Source organism: Bombus impatiens, unplaced genomic scaffold (assembly GCF_000188095.3).
Source record: "Bombus impatiens unplaced genomic scaffold, BIMP_2.2 scf_1445, whole genome shotgun sequence".
NCBI lineage: Eukaryota > Metazoa > Arthropoda > Insecta > Hymenoptera > Apidae > Bombus > Bombus impatiens.
Genome location: NT_177864.1, coordinates 1,172,989 through 1,196,446, shown reverse-complemented (window position 1 = coordinate 1,196,446; position 23,458 = coordinate 1,172,989). Strand labels below are relative to the sequence as shown.

The 23,458-nt window shown below is 37.1% G+C and overlaps 1 protein-coding gene across 29 annotated transcripts in view; it reads right to left on the bottom strand.

Annotated features, from left to right (window-relative positions):
* Positions 1 to 23,458, bottom strand: part of LOC100748792 (patronin) — an 87,103-nt gene that overhangs the window by 13,293 nt on the left and 50,352 nt on the right. For 23 of the 29 annotated variants that reach the window (XM_024371577.2, XM_024371582.2, XM_024371584.2 and 20 more), the window contains exons 2-10: positions 13,690 to 13,785; positions 8,309 to 8,524; positions 6,918 to 7,372; positions 5,921 to 6,036; positions 4,612 to 4,722; positions 1,931 to 2,012; positions 1,214 to 1,433; positions 622 to 1,126; positions 371 to 540 (exon numbers count right to left, since the gene is read on the bottom strand). In XM_024371577.2, coding sequence (XP_024227345.1) covers positions 371 to 540; positions 622 to 1,126; positions 1,214 to 1,433; positions 1,931 to 2,012; positions 4,612 to 4,722; positions 5,921 to 6,036; positions 6,918 to 7,372; positions 8,309 to 8,524; positions 13,690 to 13,785 — 1,971 coding nt within the window. Of the gene's footprint in view, positions 1 to 370; positions 541 to 621; positions 1,127 to 1,213; positions 1,434 to 1,930; positions 2,013 to 4,611; positions 4,723 to 5,920; positions 6,037 to 6,917; positions 7,373 to 8,308; positions 8,525 to 11,655; positions 11,806 to 13,689; positions 13,786 to 23,458 lie in introns of those variants that run through there. The other 6 variants (XM_024371578.2, XM_024371583.2, XM_012392442.3 and 3 more) reach the window with 3 other exon arrangements.

Sequence of the window (23,458 nt, the reverse complement as noted above, 5' to 3'; positions counted from 1 at the left end):
ACGTTCGATACAATATAATTATGCATTGCTCTATACTAAACACCCGTGGCAAAATTTCAAATACCTCATGGCTGTATTCAATGCTCTGTTTCGTTTCGATTTATCTCCTTTCCCCTACTCTTGTACGAGAACGATCGAAGATTAATTCCTCCGGGATACTAAGTATAATTAGAAACGAGAAAACGAAGCACATATACGCTCTCTAAAAATACTTATTCTCATATCTTATCAATGATGCATCTTCCAATGAAAGAAACAAATCATTAAAGAGGCCATGAAAGTGATCTGGCTGAAATTCGATCGTGAGACTTTAAAAAATGGGAAACGCGAAGTTCGCGATCATCTTTTCGAGCGTAATCACGTATTTTACCTTCGTGACAGCTTGCAGGAACGCAGCTTTGCCCACTTTCTGCCGTTGTTTCGACATCACGACTTCCATCCTCCTCTTCTCGTTTTCTATGTGGCGTCGTTTCTCCTCCAACTTCAATCTAATATTATTCAGTTGTGAGGCCATAATCGTGTTACCTCCGTTCTCGTCTGCTAGCACGATTACATCGTTTATTCCATTAATATAGGAGGAACTATCTAAGTCATGCCCTTCTTCAAATAATAAATACATACCAACAGAATGTTGTTCCATCTGTTGAGATTGTTGGTTGCTCTGTTGCTGCCACGTGGTCGTATTCGGTAACGTGGCGAACGTCGTTTTCTTCTCACCATTCCTATTACCATTGGTCTGACCAAGTTTCTTATTCGACAGATTCGACTTGCTGTCGTCGCGTTCTTGTTCCGTGTAGGTCAAGTTGATCCCTTTCTCAGAGCTCTGCCTGCTTAAATTCGCGAAGCTGGCTAACTTGGACGTATCCCCGTCCGAATTAACGTTCTCGCTGGAATGTAAAATTTGCTTGAGCGCGACGTTGTCCAAGCTAGAGTTTGAGGTCTGCCTTCTTAATCTCGGCGGTTCTTCCTTATCGTATCCGTTATCTGATAAAATATGCTGCACTCCGCTACCGTACACATCCTGAACGCTAGATCTTGCTGGTAGTGTCGGCTCTGTGGTGCTCCGTTTGCCAATGTGCGCGCCGACCTCCTTGTCTGGATTTCTGCCGAAGTTGTGTAAATTGTCCTGCACAAGAAACGTCGTCACTCGATCGTTCCCTTTTACTTCTTTTGAATCTGAATAATTGATATCACGTTGACAGTGATCACTCACCTGAGATCCGCCAAAGTTCTCAATGGTCAGCTGAGAGTCATCCGAAACACTGTTACGCCTGGATCGTCGGCCAGCATACGAGCTTCTCCTCTGTTCTTCCCAATTGCTTGGCCGACCAGCGGCATCTACTCTAGTTATAGATTTCTCGTCTGCTACGGAGCTTAACGTAGGGATGCCTTTGCCACGGTGGACTACGAAACTTTCTTCGCTCCCTGCTCGTCTGTGAAACAATCATAAATCAGAGATAGTAGAATAATTTTCAACGCTTTGATCAGTGTTTGCTATTCACTGATTTCGTATCGAATGCTGATAAAGGATAAATTATATTTGATTTATGATTACGTAGCTCTAAGTCTGAAGAAACGAAGCTACAGAGTGTTAGTGTTCGTATTAAACGTTGTTAGAAATACGGTCTGCCTGTGTTCACGGAGTGTGAATCAATATTACAAGGAAATGGATTAACAGTTGACTACTAAGAAACTTATGCATTCCGAAAGCGATAAATGTCGTTTGTCGTTCCATATTTTTTGCTAATCTTTATAACATTACGACAGAGTCTAGCCTTTTCTGAAACGAGAAGAATAAAGATCTGTCTTGCAATATTTTAACCGAATATACTCTGTATTCTTTTTAAGGATCGTCATACGAAGAGTAGAATATTGAGAATTGTTAGGATTACTTTCGAAATAAGTATAAAAATGAAGCGTGAAAACCTACCTGTCGTCGTGAGAATAATTTTCGGCAGTTTGTTGCAGTGATTGTGACTTCTTGACAGAGGAGGATGACGGTGCTTTTGCAACTAGAAAATAATTCAATGCTATAGCGATCGCTTACGTATGTACCTAAATGATATCAATATCTAAATCAATAATCACTCCTGACGTGTAGGACAATAGAAGTTCAGAAGGATCCTTTAATCGGTGTGAAAACATTAAGTTGCATCATGATACACCGAATGAAACTCACGTGCGAAATTTCTATACACTGTCCGGCAACATTGTCCAACATTGGCGATCGGCCACTGTGCTGTGGCTGCAAGAAAATCGATCGTAACAAATAAATCGTGATCGCGTCACGATGAAAATTTGTCGCCAGACTATAGAAATTTCGGGACGCACGAGTTTCAGAAACCAATATGTCTATTGAACAAAAGCTAATGTTATCATACACTGGAAAAATGTACACTCGTCAGATGGGTAAAACGGTTAATTAGAGCTAACAGACTAATCTCTAGCTGTGTCTAATCGTCGTGGTAATGTGTCACACAAAAAGAAAGTCGACCAAACCCATTCAAAACGAACGAAACAAGGGGCAGAAATAAAAATAGGTACAAGGATCACCGAGCAGACACAGAAATACAAAACACGCAATAACGTAGACGATGTACGTTGCAAAACAAGTATACCAACTTAATATGGAGTGGATATATTAATGAATCGTTGAGATTTCTTCCTGTATCAGTCAATATGATATAAGACAAAGAGGAGGCATCATGCAGAACGAAAGGAACGGAAAGCTAACGACAACGCAAGCGGCAACCAAACGATGAGAACGAACGTTTGTTAATACTTCTTTTTTTTTTAATCACAAAAATGCGCAAACACGTATTCTTCATGCAGTCCTAATAGTTAGAAGATCGCTACTCCATCATGGCATTAAATGGTACGCAAAATAATACGATTAGTAAGAAGCAGAGTGCGCCTAATAGTTATCTGCGCTTTGTTACATAGCTAAATCTAAACATCTGGCCACGTTTTAAATGCAGAACGCATTTTTCATTCGCTTGTTTTTGCTTTTTTTTTCTTTTCTTTCTCTTCCCTCTGTCTCTTTTTTTTTTTAATTAATTATCATTAGTAGTAGTATTCTTTTACACGTGATAAAAATATGGACACATTTTGAAACAACTCGTTCGATCATTCCTGAGTCGAAGTACGTATTTTACTTTCAGCTTGTTTCAGTTAACGTCCTTCTTATGCGTAGGATACAGACACGCGATAGTATTGTTACTACTACAACGATGTAGTATTGTTATTACTACAACGATGACAAATCCGTCAATGGAACAAAAATCGAGACGTACTGTGCGATCTTGGAGAAAAGATTAGACACGTAAAAAGATCGTGGATATCGTTCCATCGTTCCCGAAATCATTAGGAAACCGGTTATTAAGAAAAGTAACTCTACCGTACAATACCTGCGCGAACATTGAAATACCATTTTTTATGTGATTTACGACTTAAACGTCAATTAGCGACGTCGAGTTTAATCCATCACGTTGTTCGAAAAGTTCGTAGCGTTTCTAACAATCGATATGAAATTCAGCTGTTCTTCGCGAGATCAGAAGAGAATTTTATGAGAAACTCCTCTTAAATAACGAAATGCTTAATTGGACGAAATATTGTTCGTAGTACGCTAAATATAATGATCAAAGGAAACGATCAATTTACTGGGAAATTTATTTCGAAATGATCAATAGAGAAAGCTTTTTTGTTCGATAAAACAACGTTGATCCTACTTGTGGGGATTACTATTACAACAACAGTTATTTAAGAGAATTCATTGTTAAGAAAAATGAAAAGTTTAAGAAGAAATATTCGCGATGTTATCCAATAGAAAATCCCCATTTCCTCCCTTTGAATATGCTACAAATTTTTCGAACAACTCAATGGTATAATAATTTGATTCTAGAGAAATTAGTTTAATTAGTTTAATTTATCATTAACTATGATAAATTATGATTATACTTTAATCATCAAACTCATTTTAACAATAATATCTCTTTGTGCATTGATAATTACATTTGTTTCCTCTATATACAGAGTGTTTCAGGTTTCCTCGATGAGATACAAACATAGACTAGCAATTACTTGATTTAACAAGTTCTAGCAAGAATACAAAATAATGATATTCTAATGGTAGAATGTTCTTTTTATCTTTACCGATAGAACGTGGTACAGTTTAACAGAGAAAACCTGAATCCGCTCAGTATAGCAAATCTACCTTTTATTCTAAAATTCGCGCACGTATTCACAGTACCTTTGTCACTCCATACTCAAAGGAAAGGGAAAATGCGTCGCATTTAAAATGTAGTAAATCTAAAGAAGACCAAAAACAGAAAACCAAGAAAGTTAAATTAAGATAGAATGAAATATTACAAAGTTGAAAAAATAAAAATAAAAATAAAATAAGAAGGAACCATCGAAGAACAAACGACAAACTCGACAGGTTGATGATCCCTCGGAAGACCTGAACCTTTTTCATACTCTTTCTCTTTTTCTTTTTTTTGCGTTCGATTTTCTTTTTTTTTTCATTCGAACCGACACGTCAGTCGGCGAAACGCGATTCAGAGAAGACCACCTAGTTTCATGATTTTTGGTTGTTTGGTAACGTGTGGGTACCTGTGAAGCCTGGCGCGGATACGGAGAGGTTGCTTCTCAGATCAGGTATCGGAGCTATAGACTGTGGCAGACTTCTTTTATGAGCTACGCCATGACTATTGCGCGGGCAGGCTGCACCCGTCACCGCACCGTATTCGTTCATTGGCAACCGGAAGTTGACGAAAGAAGAAGGCGAGGATAGCGTTGTTGTCAAGCATCAAGAAGGTTACGCCATAGAAATATATGGAAATATTACAGTTTTACATTAAGTGATATAATTACGTGGAGGATCGTCGCTGTTGATTTGTTCTTTCTTTCTTTTTTCTTTTTCTTTTTTTTTTCTCTTGCAATTGTTTCTCCTTTCTTTAAAGTAAATTTTATTATTAATCGTGAAACAATATATAATTCGACTTAATTTTTGTCTTGCATATATCCGTCTAAAAAGATACAGATGCGTTTATTAGTCGCTGCTAAGGACCTGGATCTCGAGACTGGGAACGAGTGTGTGTACTGACACTGATAAAAAGCGTGATACCGTTCCAACTGCGAGCAATATTCCGTTTCGTTGATTTACGATTCGTTAGATAGTAACAGGATACGAAATTGTATACAGATAGCGTGTGGGGTATTAGAAAAATTCTGTCGCGCGTTGTTTTCCAGGATAGAACAGAGCATCGAAACAGCAACGTGATACACTTATTATAACTTATTGAAAATAATTCTTGGCTCTATAGAATAGTCATAAAAATGTGTATGTGTGTACGCGTGAGTCTAGATTTTGTTTGTTCAAAATTAATAATAATTTAGTAACTCTTAGTAATCTTAACTCGAAGAAATGAATTAAGATCACTGTATCGTTCGTTACTTAACCGCGTGTACAGAAAGAAGCATAAATCATCTATCTTTAGCACCGAAGATAGTTGGTTTATTTCTTCCAGTCTGCTCACTGATAAAACTTTCAAGCTTTTCGTCGGTAGCGTAGAATGAATTACACGAAGCTTACACGCTTATTGAACATAGTTATGAGACAAAACTTTGCTAAGACGTTTTCTTAACCTTATGATACGTGCGTAACAAATTTTGTACAAATATACAAGTACAGATTGCTCGCAACAGAAGCGGAATTCCATGGAAAAAAAGTATAATTAAAAATAAATTATAGAACGGGTAAGTCCAATACAGAATGTACGCAGCCTTCACCAATCACATTAATCCGATACCAAAATTCATTAGCCCTTCCTGATCAAAGGATGCGTTCATAGTGTCGAACAAGTCTCTCCAATGCTTTTTAATCGGGAATCGCCATTCTCGTCTTGAATACTTTACGTACCATCTAAGAACTGCATCGCCCTTTCCTCGCCTGGATAACGTACACATTTCGCCGGATGAATTTCCAATACGTTGTACATGTCCGCCAAGAAAACGACTAAATTTTGCTTCATGCACCTGGTATGGAAAAACGAATTATTTAAATGACAACACCTGAGAAACTTTGCTGTATGTGCTAGTCGTTGCTAACAACGCTGGAGTAAACCACGTTTCACGATGCTAATCAAAATTAACATTTCTAAGGTTTTATATGGAGAAAGTTCAATTGAAAGAATTTGATCGATATAAAGTTCATGTAGAACAACGAGATTGAACTTCATTTAAGAATAATATAAATTAGATAGATGTTGACGAAAAAAAGTCATCTTCGACTTGCATAATTTTTTAATATGCTGTCGCAGGTCATTCTGTGTAGTATCGCGAGGGTTTTATTTGGGTGAGACCGTTTATTAAAAAGTTATTATCAAAACAATTTATATTTAATAGAGTGTGAATAACAGAGGCTTATTTTCTTAGATAACCCACGTCTAATCCAAACGCATTTCTAATTAATACCACTCTATCAAAATACAAAATAATTTTACTTTCTTTTATAAATAGATAATTTGTAATAAAAAAAATAAAACTCTTTTTTAGAACAACTTTTTAACAGACGGCGACCCTCAAAACTTTCGCAACGCTGCTTAGAGCAATGACCCTAAGAACATATTAGAAAATGATGGAAATCGAAGGGTCCTCTTGCAAATAATTATCGTATATTACAAAGAAGATTAAGCACATTAATACTACTGGCTACAGGAAAATTGATTTCCTTTCGATAGATCTAACATTCTTCCGAAATAATACTAAGCTAATTGATAGAACCAGTTACCATTGAGAAACTTATATTTTCCAGTTTGCATGTCGAGTTACTATAAAAAGCTCGAAAAGCTAAAAGTAATAAAAAGCGATGTGAAAGTTAAAAATCTCACGACCTTCGATTAATCTGCGACTCTTACCCCCTCATATACGTCACGTCTTCGGGTAGCATATGAAAAATGGAATAGGGTAAGCATCGGTTACAAAACGCGTGGACCAGCGACAAGTTGTGCAGCGCGTCCGCGACCGACGGTCTCTTCGACACCCTGATGTCCATCCAATTGAGCTCGCCGGGGCAGTAGAAGGCCACAACGGCGGCAAGGCCGACACCATCGCATAACGATTGGAAGTCCTTGGCAGCTGGCAGTTCTGGCAGTCGCGTTTTATCACCAGCACCTTCCTCCGCCTGGATCTTGGCAATCAACGCGTTTGACGCGTGGCTGATCCAGAGAAGAAGTCCTTTCTCGTGGTCCGCTGGCACATCCACCTCCGCCTGAGGGTCGAACCGCCGGATCGCCGAAACTACTCGATCTCCAGTCACTACTTCCTTCGCGTACAAGACCATCAGGCCCTCTATCACAGCCATATGCGCGGACTGCAAAGAGATATACGACTGTCAGATTCTATCGTGGACAGAATATTTAATGGAAAGAGAATTTATTTGAAAGATTTTATAGCAGCTGCTATACTCTGTAATTTACGTAGATGTTAATACCAAGAGAAGGAGAGTGGAAAGGAGGCGAGAAATAACAGGACCAAAGGGAGTACTGTGTGCAATATAAATCAGAGGACGGTATGAGTATAGTACGGAGGAATAAGTTACAAGGATTATTGTAAAACAAGTCCATCGTGTGGCCTTCTGGCACCTCGAATTACAATAAATATCTATCTGTTTTATAGTGGTTGTAGCATAGTTATAATAGGTCATAAGAGGAACTCGATTTACAATTATTTTCCCTGTTGCCTTGCGCTCAATTGGCATTTATTTTACCCTTCATAAATCTTTTATATTCAGATGTGTCGCGTGGTTACGTATGTATGTTATATGTGATTTATTGTGCGTTCGTTAGGACAGCAAACTGATACGGTTTTAACAGAGATAGATCTCGGAATTTTATTCATACGACATTGTAATTAGAGTTTTGTATGTTTAAAGATGGTATGGGGAACAAATTAGATTTTTTTGTTGAATATTCTTTATTTTCTGACGACTGAGATTTCGAAGGAAATATCTACGCGTAACTACCTATTTGATGTTTCATTTTCCAGATTATAATAGATTTAGTAATAATAATAACAGTAGATTTTTAAATAATTAAAAGTATATTTTTTCTTGATTTATTCAAAGCTTGACAGTTTCTCGCACTTCCAGTTTTAACGTCGAATAGACATTATCTTACAGTTTCGGAATTTTTTTCTCAAGTATTCTATGCTAATACCATTTTCGTTCGCGTATCATCACGATCGTGTGTTTAGAGCGCGGTCGTAAAAATTCGTGAAAGTGCAACCGAAAATGTTCATTTCATCTTACCATCTTGAGTGGTGAATTTTGAATGAGAATCGTTTCGGTGAGTTGAGTATTGTTTGGCTCCGCGAGGTAAACACCCTTTCTGGCCAGGGCTTGGAGAATACCGCAATGATTCTGATTGTGATAATTTGGATCCGAATAGATGTTCGCCAGCGCCAAACAGTATAGTTCCGCATTGGAAAGTGCGTGGACGATCTGCGGCTTCAGGTGTTCTTGGTTCTGAAATGAAACATTTTAATAAAGTTGTGCGAGTTGTCTACGAACGACAAACAACTTCGATAAATCTTGTCTCTTTATGAAAATTGCTTACACAGAGGAAAAAACACACCTCAGAATGTCCGTCATAATTCTTACTAGATAAAACAAATCTCCCTGTGAAGATATACGCTTGTACAAAAATCCGCAATCTAATAATTATCCATTCAAACGTAGCCAATATTGAAAAAATAAAACAAGAATTTCAGACGCAATTTACTCAATTCTCATGAACCGTTTCCTATAAAAAAAAAAGAAAGAAACCTCTTAAATTATGAAAAAGAAACAAAAAAATTTCTAAGCAACAAAAACTCAAATTAAAAAAAGGAAAGAGGAGAAAGGAAGAAAATAGCGGCTGCAGAGAAATCAGGTTCGTGTCAAAGCAGATCTGCTCGTAGCGGCAGCTCGAAACACAATACCCTGTGTCGCATAGGTTGGCCGCAACCGCATAAGAATATCCGGCAGGCACGACGAGCAAATATTAGTATTCCGTAATTTCCGGCGTAGTGCGCGGAAATGCGAAGAACTCGAGACGATGCATCGTAGTAACGGAAATACACTGGTCGTCGCTATTGTCGCTGAACTATCGCGGAACAACACGCGCCACGCGTCTAACCAACCAGGATAACGTTTGTAAAAGAAGGAAGAAAACATGCAGAATGCAAGAGAAAGAAATTTGAATAATTTCCCTTGAAACGTGAACATTCTGTTCGTTAAAGTATGAGATAAAGTTTGCTAAAGGGTGAGATTGGAACATAAAAGTTCGAGATTTCTGATAAAGGTCGCGTTCTTATGGCTATTCCTTGAGACGCAGATATTGTCAAACTTGTAACACGTAGCATAAATTTAAATTGTAGTTTTTGGTCTTTGATAGGTTAATTGGATAATTAACGATGTTACCATGAATACTTATCATTTCACGATAATCTCGGTTCACCTAGATTTCAAGATGCCCGCAAACTAGATCGCGAATATCCAGATACCTTTACTTGAATCGTCAACTCCAAGCGGACTTGAAGCGTCGCCGCGAAAACTCGTTTCTCTCTTTACGATTCTGCCTCGTACAGAAAAGAAATTGGGACAGAATTGATGTTTCGTCGGTCAGCGGAGCTTCGGTCGAGACAACTTTACGATAGAAACCTGAGGTTCTTGCGGTTTGTTCCAAGTTCCATATACGTACAGCACAGAAAAAGTTAATCCCTTTCCGATTGTTACTGCCTCTCGCTTTATGTGCCATACAAACATGTTTTTTTTACTTTAAGTTACTTTTCGAAATGTGGAAATAACACCGTGGTGTTTGGTTGAATACTCAACAGGGGAAGCATTAAGTATGGAATATTTAATTATTACGTTTGCAATAGTTTTACGTCCTTTATCATTATTTCTTTATTAGCTAATAAATAATTCATATTCGTTAAGAAGCGACATAAATATGATAATTCGACATCTTATATCTTTTACAAGTTACATAAAATTAATCACTTTTTACCGCATTAAAATTAATTTAAAAAAACCATAAAAAGCCCAAAAATTTGATATGTTAAATAATTTGCTATACAAAAAATTACTATTCAAAAAAATTATACAACTGTCTGATTTATTTCAAATGCTTAATGTAAATTACTTTGGCGACTATTAAATTACATATTAAAGATTTCTTTTAAAAAAAAGTACATCAAACAGTAAATAAAAGATAAATGGTTTCTAAAGTATACCTAAATATATATATCTTGCGAATTTTATTTTTTCAATCTTTTCGTGCGACGCGTCTTACTGAAAAGAGGAAAACGCGACGTCATCTATCTAAAAGATAATTACCGCTATGATTTACGCTACATTAATTCCTTACGTAGGCACTTGAAATGACTGAAATAGCCTCCGCTGGCTGTATATATATATAACGGCCAATTAAATCTGCTCTTGGTCCATAAAAAAAAAGTGGCTCGAAAAATCGATCGTAGTTAAAAGTCTGTTGAAAACGAGCGAGCGAGCAAGTCACTGATCTGAAATAAGTAGAAAGTATTACGTACATTATTTTGCCAATCATTGGAACTTACGCAATCGCTAGCCCGAATCTACACATGCTAGTACAATTTTACGAACTTCGCTTTTTCCAACGGGAGGAACTCGCAAATCAGCTGTAACAAAAGATAAATCGGCGAGACACAATAGGGAAGGAGAAAAAACGGAAGAACAATCGAAACGATCGATTATCAGATGCTCAGGCTCCGTTCGCACAGGTGAAGAAAGCCGCGACAACTACTCGTTGAAGATGAGCCAGACTCTGGTCTCTATTGTTTCTTCCAGAGAGTCGTAATCATCGTCGGATTACACCTTTGACTTTAAAGGGAAAGCCGAGACTCGGCAACTGGTTATCCGAACGAACGAAAGTTCAAGTGTGAAAAGGATGCGACTAGCTTGCAGATGGTTCATAAGGAAGAGTTATAAGGAAGAAAGAGGAGAGTTCTTGCCGGTTAATCAAGCGATACCGGAGAGATCGTGACTAGAGGCTGAAACATCTATTGTGGCTGAATTCATTATTCTGGAACAAAGAGTACCACGGATCGAAAGTATTTGGTCTTGTTGATGGTTAACGTCTAAAAATGAGGCTCGTGTGTGCATTTTGATTATCAAATTAATTAAATATTGCTTTTACGTTGTAATTGCGTGCTAGGGCAGGAACAGTAAACGAGAACAACAAACGACGAAGGTGCGCCTTCTCCTTGTGCCGAACGTTTCTGTAATTCAACGACCAAAGAAATACGAATTCCTCGGATATTCGAACGAACTGACAATTTCCCTAGTCTCTGTCTGAACAAATGAAATTTAATATCATGGAACGCGTTCTCGCGTTAAAAATTCATGTAGTTCAGTGGACAAAAAATATGGGTTTCCCAGATATTAAAAACGAACTGACGATTTCCTTGATCTCTATTTGAACAAATGAAATTTAATATCGGAGAAACGATTGCTCTATTACTCGGATGATCTATCGTACGAACATTTCTGTCTTCTTATTAGCTCAGATACGGGAGGCTCTAGCGCGCTTTCGAGTAGAACCGTTCGATAGCACTTTCCAAGTTCAAGGGTCTCACCTGGCGGCGCCGGAACACCTTGAACAGCTCCCTCTCGGTCGTGAATTTCGAGCGTCTCGAAACAAAGAATCGATAGCTAGCTATTAATTGATTCCGTTTAATGAAACGGCGATGGTCCTCGGCTAAATAATACATCCTGCGATCGAGTCGACAAGGCACAAAAGAAACGTATAAATCAACGCGAACGCTCGTCACGGTACTTCCATGATTTACTGATCGCAGAGAAAGAGGTCGGCTGCGGACGATCGCGCGGTAATTCAATTGCCTTAACTGGATCAACCACACAACCGAAGCTTTCGTGTATGCATTGTACGTGGAATGCCAGATACGGTTGTGAAGTAACAGTGTAACAATCGATATCAGTTTGTTTACTTTTACGATACAAAGAATAATTACTCCAAGCGATTACCTATCCTTCGCGCCCTAACGTTATTACTAGTTTCGATATACAATTTTCCTCGATTGCTCGATTAAATTGTACTTCAAACTCGCCGTGATGTTTATTATTTCTATGTAGGGTAATCCAGTAAGAATTAGCACCGTGAATACCTTTGGCATCGCGAGAGTAGGACGAGGAGTTCTCGAGCAAAAATTGTTTGATATTTCCTTGTTGAAATGGCTACATTTCGAATGCAGAATTATTTCCATACGGCGTTGTGCCATGACGAACTATATCGTAGTGATCGATAGGGGCGTTGCTCGTTTGACACGACGAAATATTTCGTCTTGCACGGTGATTTGTACCTTTTCATGACGTTCCATGTTTCGTGTAAAAATCTTTCGCACCAACGAGAGATGAGATTATTTACATAAAAGAGAGGCACTTGCACGCGGAATTGAAAATATCTGGACGTTTTCAAAACTCGCAAAAACGGAGAATTCTTTGTTACGGCTAATATGCTGCCTCGAGTTTTCCTTCCGCGTTCGCCGCGTATTACACGAGTCCACCTCGTTCGTCATATCTATGATAAGCAATCTCTCGTTATAACAGATATCCGTGTCATTTCCGAGAAACTTTCCCGAGATTTCGCCGTTCATTATCGAAGTTCGGCGGAAGAATACTTTTCACGGATCTTTATTAGCGTTTGCCGAGTAAAACGCCCAACGACTTTGCGTATACCTTTCACGATGCCAGCAACGATTTTCTCCGTCACGAAATAACGACGTGTGCCACAAAAGAGTATTGAGCACGCGTTAAAAATCGCGGAAGAAACCGAGCTACCGCCATTGAGAACCGACATGCCCACCGGGTGTCTTCTCTGAGTTGTCGAATGATACGCGGCACTTAGAAAAATTAGAATTTAACCGAAAACGACGATACTTTAAGAATCAAGTAGCTAGACGGAGGTGCTGTCTTCTATCAGCGAATACGACTGATACTTTGATTCTGTTCTCGGAACACTGCTGTTTTAATTGAATGTTTCTGTCGAAAGTTCTTGTAAAGTTAATTAGTCTCGAGTTAAGTGAGTTGAAAAAGTCCGTAGTAGAACCGAAGACAAACTTTCAGCAAAAAAAACACGTAGTTTGTGCCGTAATAATTGCTTGAAGATAAAGGAGGGATCATTAATTACGTTGCTCAGAAAATTCCAAGTTTAGATTAATTGGAGAAGTTGTAGCTGAAATTTTCAATAATCAATCTTTAACGTGATTGGTAAAAATATTTATACAGTTTGTGATCAACCAACTCTAAAATAACAGAAACGCAAGGGAGCGTTTATCAGAAGATGGTAAGTTTAGATTAAATCGAAAAGTTGTATGTGATATTTCTAACAACTAATCTTCCACGTGATTCATTTATTTATTATTATTCGTTATTGCATTTTAGTCAATCGACAACTTATTTCGACGCTGTAGAACTGTTCGGTTTCGTTGTTAAAATATTCTCCCTGTGTTTTCAGAACTCGATTCTTACAATCGGTATTCAATTTCTGTTCTGTCGTAATTCAAATTGGCGTTAATAAGAATCCGCGCGTCTCTGTATCGATTATAATGTCAACTGTGGCAGGTGTCCGGTAAAAAATCAGCTCTACGTACCTCATTATCGATATAATACGGATCACGAAGGTTTTCTGGCACTCGGTTGTTGTACGCCTTCGACAAGAGCCATTTTACGGAGGCACGTTGTTTGGCCTGCAACAATGAAAAACAAGAGAAAATCAATAATTATCACTTGGAACATTCGAGATCGACGTTTACACTGTCGATAGACAATGACGAATGAATGTAACAAAAACGAAGTACGCGATCGCACTGTTTAGATTTTGTGTCGAAAAGTCCCAGTGTATTTGAAAGCTACGAACGACTGACGGTACTTTGTATCTCATTGTTATCTTCTCAATAATTTTTATTGGACAAAACTCAAAATATTTATGGATTAATAGTATACATATATAATAATATAGACGTATTTCATAAAAATAACAAATATGACGAGCACTATTGCGCCGCTTGTTTTCCTTCGCAATCTTTTTTTAAAGACCTCTGGGACTCAAACGATTAATAGTTTTCCATCTTAAAAACCATCGATCTAACTATAAACATATACACACGTACTGCTTGATTTGACACGTTTGATCGAAGAAGATTAACAATATAAAAATGTAATAGCCGCAATAACAACGCGTTGTTCCTTCGTTTCCAAATTCCATGTATTTTAATCATTTTTCCCACTTTTTTCCAATCTCTAAATAAATAAGATAAGATTTGCAAATTATAGACGAATATGTAAGAACATTTGCAACAAGATCTGTCTAAGGGTTTGTGTATCGTTTAAAACGTTCCTGTCTATGGCTGTGTAATATTATCTATAGATTACAGAGGATTAAAACATCTTCCTTGCAACAAGGTTGTAAGGTTCAACGACTATCCAGCAGGTGGTACGCTTTCATCGTACTTTTATACCTTCGTGCCTCGTACACTTTCCTTCTAACAATAAGATAAGGCACTTCACCAGCCACTCGAGACGCTTCTTCGCGCCTTATTGTATGGTAAATCTTCAAGCACCGCGCCCTTTTCTAGAATCGAGAGCTGCCCTAACGTGCCTGGCCCGACAGACAAATAATTTTTAAGGAAAGTACATACATACGTAATATACCTTCAATGTGTCGCAGCCAAGCGAATGGCGCATAATTCGTCGATTCGTTTCAACGACGGATATATCCATTGTGACAGGCAATTAATAGCGCTACTTTGGCAACGCAGTACGAGTTTGTAAATTTCTCGTTTTGCATAATTTCTATCGTCGTATCGAATACAAGGTACGTGAAAAATGGGCAAAAATGTTTGTTTGCCAGTCGACGTAGACTAAAATCAATGTCATCGACGAGAAAGATAAAAATCTTGTCGCGTTTGTGAAAGATGCTCTACCAGTACTGACCAAATGATCGGTTTCGATATTTCATTTAAAATTGTACATTCGTTATGCTATTTCTGTTGTTCGTCTAACTTCATGTAAATTCTTGTATTATCCGATTAATCAATTTCTCAATTTTTATTGATACAACAATGTCCGCTTCGCGATAACAGGATTAATCACGATTACAGCAACAATTACGTCACTCGTCAATTACGGAGACCGATACAATCGTACAATACAAGTATTTTGAGCGAGGAAGAGCGTCGATTTATAACATTGGGCGAGGCTCGGGAATGTGTGCAAGTTAAAGGGGTCAACGAAGTCCGGCCAATCATTGTTATCGACCCAGCACAAGCATTGTTAGTTATATAGTAGTCATCCTTCCTTTCGTGATAGACGACCCTGAACGGCGCCTTATGCCCCATTTCGTGCGCGGGATGCAACGGAAGCTTCTCCCGTTCCAGGTCGCTCGTGAAAATCCCAAGACGGTGGGAAATTGTTATTTTGCTCGGAAAGTAACAGCGAGAGAGATGGCTCTTTGGAAACAAATTCACCTCTGTTTTTATTACCTTGGTTTCTGATATACCCATCGCTAACAAGGAAAGATCATCCAACTCGCAGATTCGACAAATTATGAAACTTTGGGAATATGTAGACGATATATTGATACGTATTACGCAATTATTTTTCTTTTTTGCTATGCAAATTCACTCTAAGAGGGTGACATTGATCTCTGAAAATCCAGTTATTTTCGAATTTTACGTTACAGCTTCCCTAGAACGTTGATAAACTTTTTTGCCAAATGACGGTCCTCGTTAAAAGAAGTAACTTTTGTCTGGGAATCCCTTTTCTATCTTTTGTAGTTCGCGAGTCGAAAGGTAAAATCGGAAAATGGATTTTCAAGGGTCAATATCACCCTCTTTGGGCCAAAAAAGGTTCAAAAAAGATTGCGTGATACATATCTATATATCGTCTACATATTCTCAAAGTTTCATAGTTTTTCCAAGTTACAAGTTGGGAATCTTCCCTTGCAGGTTGAAAATATTTATTCATTTTTATACTTGTATTTATTATATACGATATTTACACTTACATGGATATGTATATATTCGTATTTATATTTACTTATTAATGATACTTTGTAAATTATTGTTAAATATTTTGAACGATTAAAATGCGAGTTTAATAATTCGTCGTCTGAATTGTCAATCCACTAGATAAGATTAAATCGTTATCTTTCTTCCTTAACTTATTTTTGTTAAATACATTCCAAGTCTGTACTTTCATTAAATACATACTCTAAATAATTAACAATCGATATAAAACAAATTACGATATAATTAATTTTACAACATCAGGCTGCATTGTAATTGGAACTGGTGAAAGTTTGAATTAAGCAAAATCTCAATAATCAGACACGATTACGTTAGATTTTTCGAACCAAATGAATTAAGCCTTCGAACGAAAGACTCGGCGTATCAAATGAATAGCAAATTTGATAATTACACAGAGATAAGTCTCGGTTTTAAGCAAACTGCGCGAAAGATAGCAAAAACGGGTCATAACCACTTTGAAAAGATATCGAAATAGACTGAAAGAACCTGCCAAGTTTCAAACGAGCACGATATTCAATATACATCCTCTCTCGTCCTTTGGAACAAGTTTGAACGACGAAGGCTACCAGAATCGTGAAATATTCTCCTCCCAAAGGAATATGTTGCGTTATTCATGACGGCTACTCTATGTTAGATTTGTTGTAGCTCGTATCTTTGATGCTTAAGATAACGCTGGAGAACAAGAAAAATATAGATAAAACATATAAACACGGCGATCTTCTTTTTTTCCAAATTATTAGTAGCAATTAATTTCAAATTATTAGGAAAGTAGTTTTTCCATCGTGAAAGGGACAAATTGAAAATTAAAAGATATAAATGATGTTGTGAAATAAATAAACTATCTAGAAAATTGCCTGGAACAATTTTTATCTAGCACTTTTTAATTCCTGTCGTTCAATTAAAAAAGAAAAAAAATCTTCGATGGAGAAGTATCGCAGTGTCTATTCGGAAAAGGCACGTTAAAAGCTAAAGGAACTAATTACAAAATTGTAATCGCGCAGTAATTTCAGTTCTGCCATTCCAGAGTGGAATTTCTGCTGCATAACGATGACGATTCTCCGTTTACAATCTACCGGATGATCGCTTGCGGACGATATCTCTCGCACACTCATTCAACTTGACCAGTAATTTCAAGGAAGAGCGAGGAATGCAGAAACTCGGAGGCCTGCAAAAGTCGGGAGTGGCCGTACGAAATAGTAATGGCACTTCTGCTATGCAAATGAATGTTGAACGAAGGAGTTTCTAATGCCTTTTACAGAGACGATGACGTAGCGACGTAACCATTAGGAACTATCGATAAGAATAAATTCCTATAACACAATATCCTTTTTATTGTCAGGATATGACTGTGTTTTTTAATTTAGTATCTTGCCTCTTACGTTGATACGCAGAACCGAGGAAATAATTTTACGTAATTATTTTCGAATAATTAGAACTTCTGAAGATATCGCTTCTTTATCCTCGATACTAAATATTTTTATTCACAGAGATATTACATATATACATTCCATTTACTATCTAAATTACTTTGTTGTACTAAATTAAATTGTATGATCTCGTACGTTTTATTCCATTTCAGATTTACCTGTTACCTGCATAAATTATGTCTGTGCATGGATAAACGTCGGGTAAACTGTCTTCTACGATGCGGACTAGCAGGGCAGCTGTTTATCTCAAATCTAAATACACGCGTATGAATGTAGTCGAGTACGAATACGAAAGCACATTAAGCTTACTACGATATACAGAGAATATTTAATATATCACATCCCTGTTACAAAACTGACGTACAGCGAGCATTAAAGCGACGTTACAGTAGAACTATCAGCATGAGAAAATTCGTTTGAATTCTTTGCGTTAATAACTTAGAAGATAATAACGGAAATGATAGAAACAAGAATGATTAGCCCTTAATAGCTTGAAACGATCCGAGTCTTATTACGTTTCGTTTTTTAAAAGGCATCGATCCAATAATTCATTTGCCTCGTCAAAGTACGTAAAAGTGACACGATTAATTACGCGAAACATCGTTGCTTTTATTTCGTAATATTCGCTTAATAACGTGGCTGGCACGATATTGCATTACGCTTGATTAAATGCACTTCAACCACGAACATCCAAGTATTTTTTGTACACGTTACGGTACCAAAGTAATCAATTGCTAACTTCTCTGCTAATTATTAGTGACGGAAAGAATATCGATCGGCGTAATAATTTTCTTCAAGACAAAAAGAGTTCCATTATCGCTGATATAATTGAATCTCCACAGACTGAAGCGGTATCGAAGTCCTTGGCCTGACTGGTTTTCACTTTTCTTTCGAACAGCAGGACACTAACGCAAAGAATAACACGAGATCGACGTTTTCGCGATCGTACGACTTCGCGGTGGAAATAAACAAAGCAATAGTGTAAGTTTTTCTTCGATGTTCGAGTATCGGTTGATCAAGTCGAATTATACGATATCAGCTTGTTAGTGTGTAACGCATAGTAACGCGTTAAATCAATCGAACAATCTGAACGAACAGATTCTACGGTGCCCTTAGACGATCAATAATACGTATTGTCAATATTTCAAGATCCTCAACGAAAATGAAGTTTGTCAATAAATACTGACGATATCGTATTGACAATGCGTATTGATCCTTTTAGTTAAGAATCTTTAAATATTGACAAATATATATCGATAGCCAAATGCACCCTTACACGTCTGATCGAGACAAATTGTTGTTAACATTGAGTGTAAAGAGAAGTTAAGTAAAAGAGAACAGAAGAAGAAATTATTCTTCAAGAATATTCTTGAATATTCTTATTCAAGAATAGCAAGAAACATTTGCTTTAGTTTCCTAATGCAAGACTCATCTTAACAAACGAAAATTGGAAAGGCACACCGAACACAAATTAACGTAATTCGAAACGTACGTTAAAAGTAAATTAATCTATTTACGTTTTATTATAAATATCTTGTATCTATTTTAACTAGTCTGCAATCTGGCTTATCATAAAAAGCAACGAGAGATATTTCTAGCCGACGGTAGATAATAATTTATCAATAATTCAAATAATAATATTTATTATCAACCAGATAATAATATTTATGAGTCGTTGTTTTCAATGAAAACTGCGTATAATCGAGAAAGGTGGGACACGATCCGCCGAGGTACGAATAATTCTCGAAAAATTATCAATTTTATCTGGAATAGGGGACATACTAAATAAACCGTGAAAGTGCATATCACCGACCGTAAACTCCCAGGAAATTCGCGCGAGATATCCCGCGGCAGGCGAAAATTTCCATTACGAGACTCGATAGCAGAACGAAATCGTAAGATGCAATATAAGAATAGATGAATGGATGGTTAAACTTCTCCTAATTTCTCTCTCTCTCTCTCTCTCTCTCTCTCTCTCTCGCTTTTTCTCTCTCGGTAATTATTGTTCAGATTAAAAGATTAGTAATATCAATATTTAGATTAATTTTTATTTTCTCTTCATTAATTCTGTATATTTATTTCTTTATGCACTATGCATATACTTTTTTTATATTTATTAAACAACTATATATTTATTTCTTATTTTATTTATTCCAATACACTACATACATACATAGGTAAATTCAAAGTACAAGATAAAATGAAGTTGTTGAAAATGTAACAATCTCATCCACTGTGCAGGATTAATAAAGCATGCATTACTAACTAAGTGCCTGAAACAAGATAACAGTCTTTCCATGAGATGCTCGGTTCAAGGATATTTTCGCTTAAATCTCCGACACCAAAGCCCGTGCAAAAATCAATTCTTATCCGGGAGAACGTAATTCCGCGTACGAATGAAAAATGCAACGAGGCAAGAAGCGAACGATCCTTGAAGCTTCGGCAGATCGCACGGCGAGCAAAACCTACGAAAGTGGGAAACACGGGGCGCAATAAAAAGAAATCCTTGAATGTCTACGTTAGCCAACGTGTTCTTCAAACGGGCACCTTGGTTCTGTTACACAATCGTGTCACATATAGGCATGGCTGTTCGAGTGGAATAACGATCTATATTCTGTACAATCTGCTCGAATAAATATTCGAGTCACGGATCGCCATCAAACGGATCGTCATCGATCGCGATCACGTAACTTCGTCGATCTTTAATAGATGAGCTCGTAATTTTACAGAAGCTTGAAGCTTCGTAACTTATAAATTGAGCGTACGATGCGCGAAAGAGTTAAACAGGGGAAATTTCACGTAAAAGTCACGCAAAGGCTGTCGACGTTGAAGATCGACAAAAATTCGACGGAGAGCTCTTCGACATATCAACAGCTTGTTACTTCGGATAAAAAAGCAGGAAATTCGACGCTGAAACGTGTCTTTACGTTTGCTGTAAGCGATATGTGTTAGCGATTAAGTTAAAATAGGCGACGAAAGCTAACGTCGTTTATCGTTTATCTCAACATCGTTCGTGTACTCAATGACCTAATTTTGTCTTGCGTTTCCGCGTAATTAGTTTTAGAATCGAACTGCATTTCGTAATATTTAATATATCAACGAGAGTTATTTTCCTTCCGTTTCTTTCCATCGTTCCCTTTAATATTTTAATCGAATCTTCTCCTTCTTCTTCTTCTTCTAATTGCTGCAGTGCTGCTGTAATCAGGACAGAAGCGATACGCACTCCTCGCTGCTGCAATCTGTGAGATTCACATAATGTGACAAAACTCTGGCTGAACTAGTTCTATGTTGGAATTTTACTAAACTGGTGTTCAAAGTAAATAATGGTCCGTAGTTTACAAAACTCGTTTCCTTTATAATCGTAATTTGAGAATTAAAATTTGAGATTTAAAATTAAATACTAAATTTCAATGAAAACATTGAAACAATATAGGGCAAGGTTTAATTCCCTTTCTTTAATAAACTAGTAAAAAGTATTGCAAATTTTAATGCGATAAAAGAGAATAATAATAAAATGAATAACAGAACTATAAACATATAATTTAATATACTAGCAATAATTTTTTATAATTATATTCTATTATTTACCACAATTATATCTACCATATTATATTTACAATCATATTTATCCTGTTTACTATTCACTTTACCATTCCGTTATCCGTTATCACATTTATAATGATTCACTTAACTTCACTTAACTAAAAATAAAAATTGAACATACGATCGGTTCGATATATTGTTAAACACTCGGCATGTAACACCGTTTCCAGTATTCGTATTAATTCTATTCCGAAGATGAGGATGCAATATATAACCAGACTTTCTAAGTAAGAAGACTGATCTCGTGCAACATTAAATTCTTTCCACATAAGGATGTGTTGTAATTTGTTGCAGCAAAATTACACGAAAGTATTCCTACAGCGTACGTATACAATTAACAGTAATTGCCCGACTTTTCTAAGCGAACGTATATATACCATGATGTGTACCATGTAATAGCACGATGAAAGCTATCAGAAACATTACCAATCTGCCGAACAGTCCGGACATAGAACGCTCCTATAAAATGAAAAAGAGCTGGAGCTTTCCAAGTAAGTTGGCCGGTAGCGAGGAGTAGAAAAATATTTTTCCTCGGGGCGATGGAAGCGGTAGCAACGGATGTTTGCTACGCTCGTGCATTCGTTGCGAGTTGCACGTGCTCCGCACAGAAGCATTAACGCGCGGAGAAAACGGGCACGCGAGCGCGCGCGCCACGTTTACGCTCGTCTATAAAAAGAAGCCATGTCATCGCTAACAACTAGTTGTCATACGACATCGAGCATAGCGTTACAGACTGCAAAAAGAGAGAAAGAAAGAGAGAGAGAAAGAGAGAGGTTCGATCGAATTCATCGAGACACCGGTTTCGATTCAACGATCAGCGCGACGAAGAAATCACAAGACTATGTCACGACGCATCGTTAGACTCTGTTGTACTCAATCGAGCTTGGACTGTTAGAGACGTTTTTCTACTTGAAAATGCTCCTAAAGAGGGATCGTAGGATGATTTGGGGCGAATGAAGCTTACAATGAGAGAATCTATCGTGCCATTCTTTTTCCCTTTCTCCTCGTTTTCGTTCTCCTTTTTTCCTTTCTATTTTTGGTTATAACAAGTCGGAGTTTTAGAAAATGTTGCTGCAAGACTGATTTTTATTCATTCAATTTATGGCTCATACATACATATTGGATACGCTAGATGACGATCCAAGCGTACGTTGAAATTACAAAAGTAGCTCTATTTTTTATGTGATTTGGAGCAGGTGAAATAGTTACGACAAATCGTATAAATTCAACTAAAATAATAATAAGAAATGCTTGCCGGATATCGTATGCTTTAACATTTATTTAGTATCAAATTCATGTTTCGTGTGACACATTTACCATACACTTATCTACCATGCTAGTAGCATAGAAAATGTTCCGTGACCCATTGTACGTTGATCTTTAAACAGTTTAAAGTAAGTAGAAGAGAGGAAATGTTACTTAAACAGAAGAGAACGAGGTTTGTTATTTTACGCCACATTCGTGGAAAGCATTTAGAATTTACACTTTCTATACTCTTTAAATATTGTCACACGTACAGTACCCATGTTTAATTAAGTGGAAATAAAGTATTCTGGGAAAAGCGTTACAGCAGAAACGAAGTTAGTAAAAATCATACTTCGCAAAATAGAAATGCGTACAATGTACTGACCCGACGCTACTATAAATCATTATAACGACTAACTTTGCATTTTGGATTCAGTCTTTGTTATCTCGATATCAACGATCGTGTCGTGTAGAATTTTGCTCGACAATATCTTTTTGAAAAATAATTTCATAAATATAAAGCAAGATAGGCTGCAGGACCCGACTCCCGAATGTGAAGTTCACTTTGTACGCAAAATAATTGTACGCTAACCCTCTCAAATTACATTTATCTCGAGCAAAGTATCTTAACTTAAACACGCAATTACACGCAAATAAAAGTCACGCTTGACAATTAAACAAAAATTCATTAAGAAGAAAAAACTCGCAACTTCTTCCTCGAGTAATTCGAGAGAAAAAAATTCTTATCAAAATGTTAAAAATCAGAATGTTAAAGAAATCCTGAGCGTGCCACGGACGAAACAAAAATCGCATTGCACTGTAATCGTTCATCTTATCGAGGCTTATGCCTATTACGATCTTTCTGCGCAATTAATCACCTATCTAAGTATGTACGTATTTCTATATCTTAATTTACTATGCAGATTGCTGTTGTAATACATTTATAGTAGAAATGTATATATTTCTACTTGTCGGTGTTTGGTATTTCGTTTCTGTTCTGATTGGATAAAGTATTGGGTTGGCAACTAAGTGATTGCGGATTTTATCATTAGGTGGTA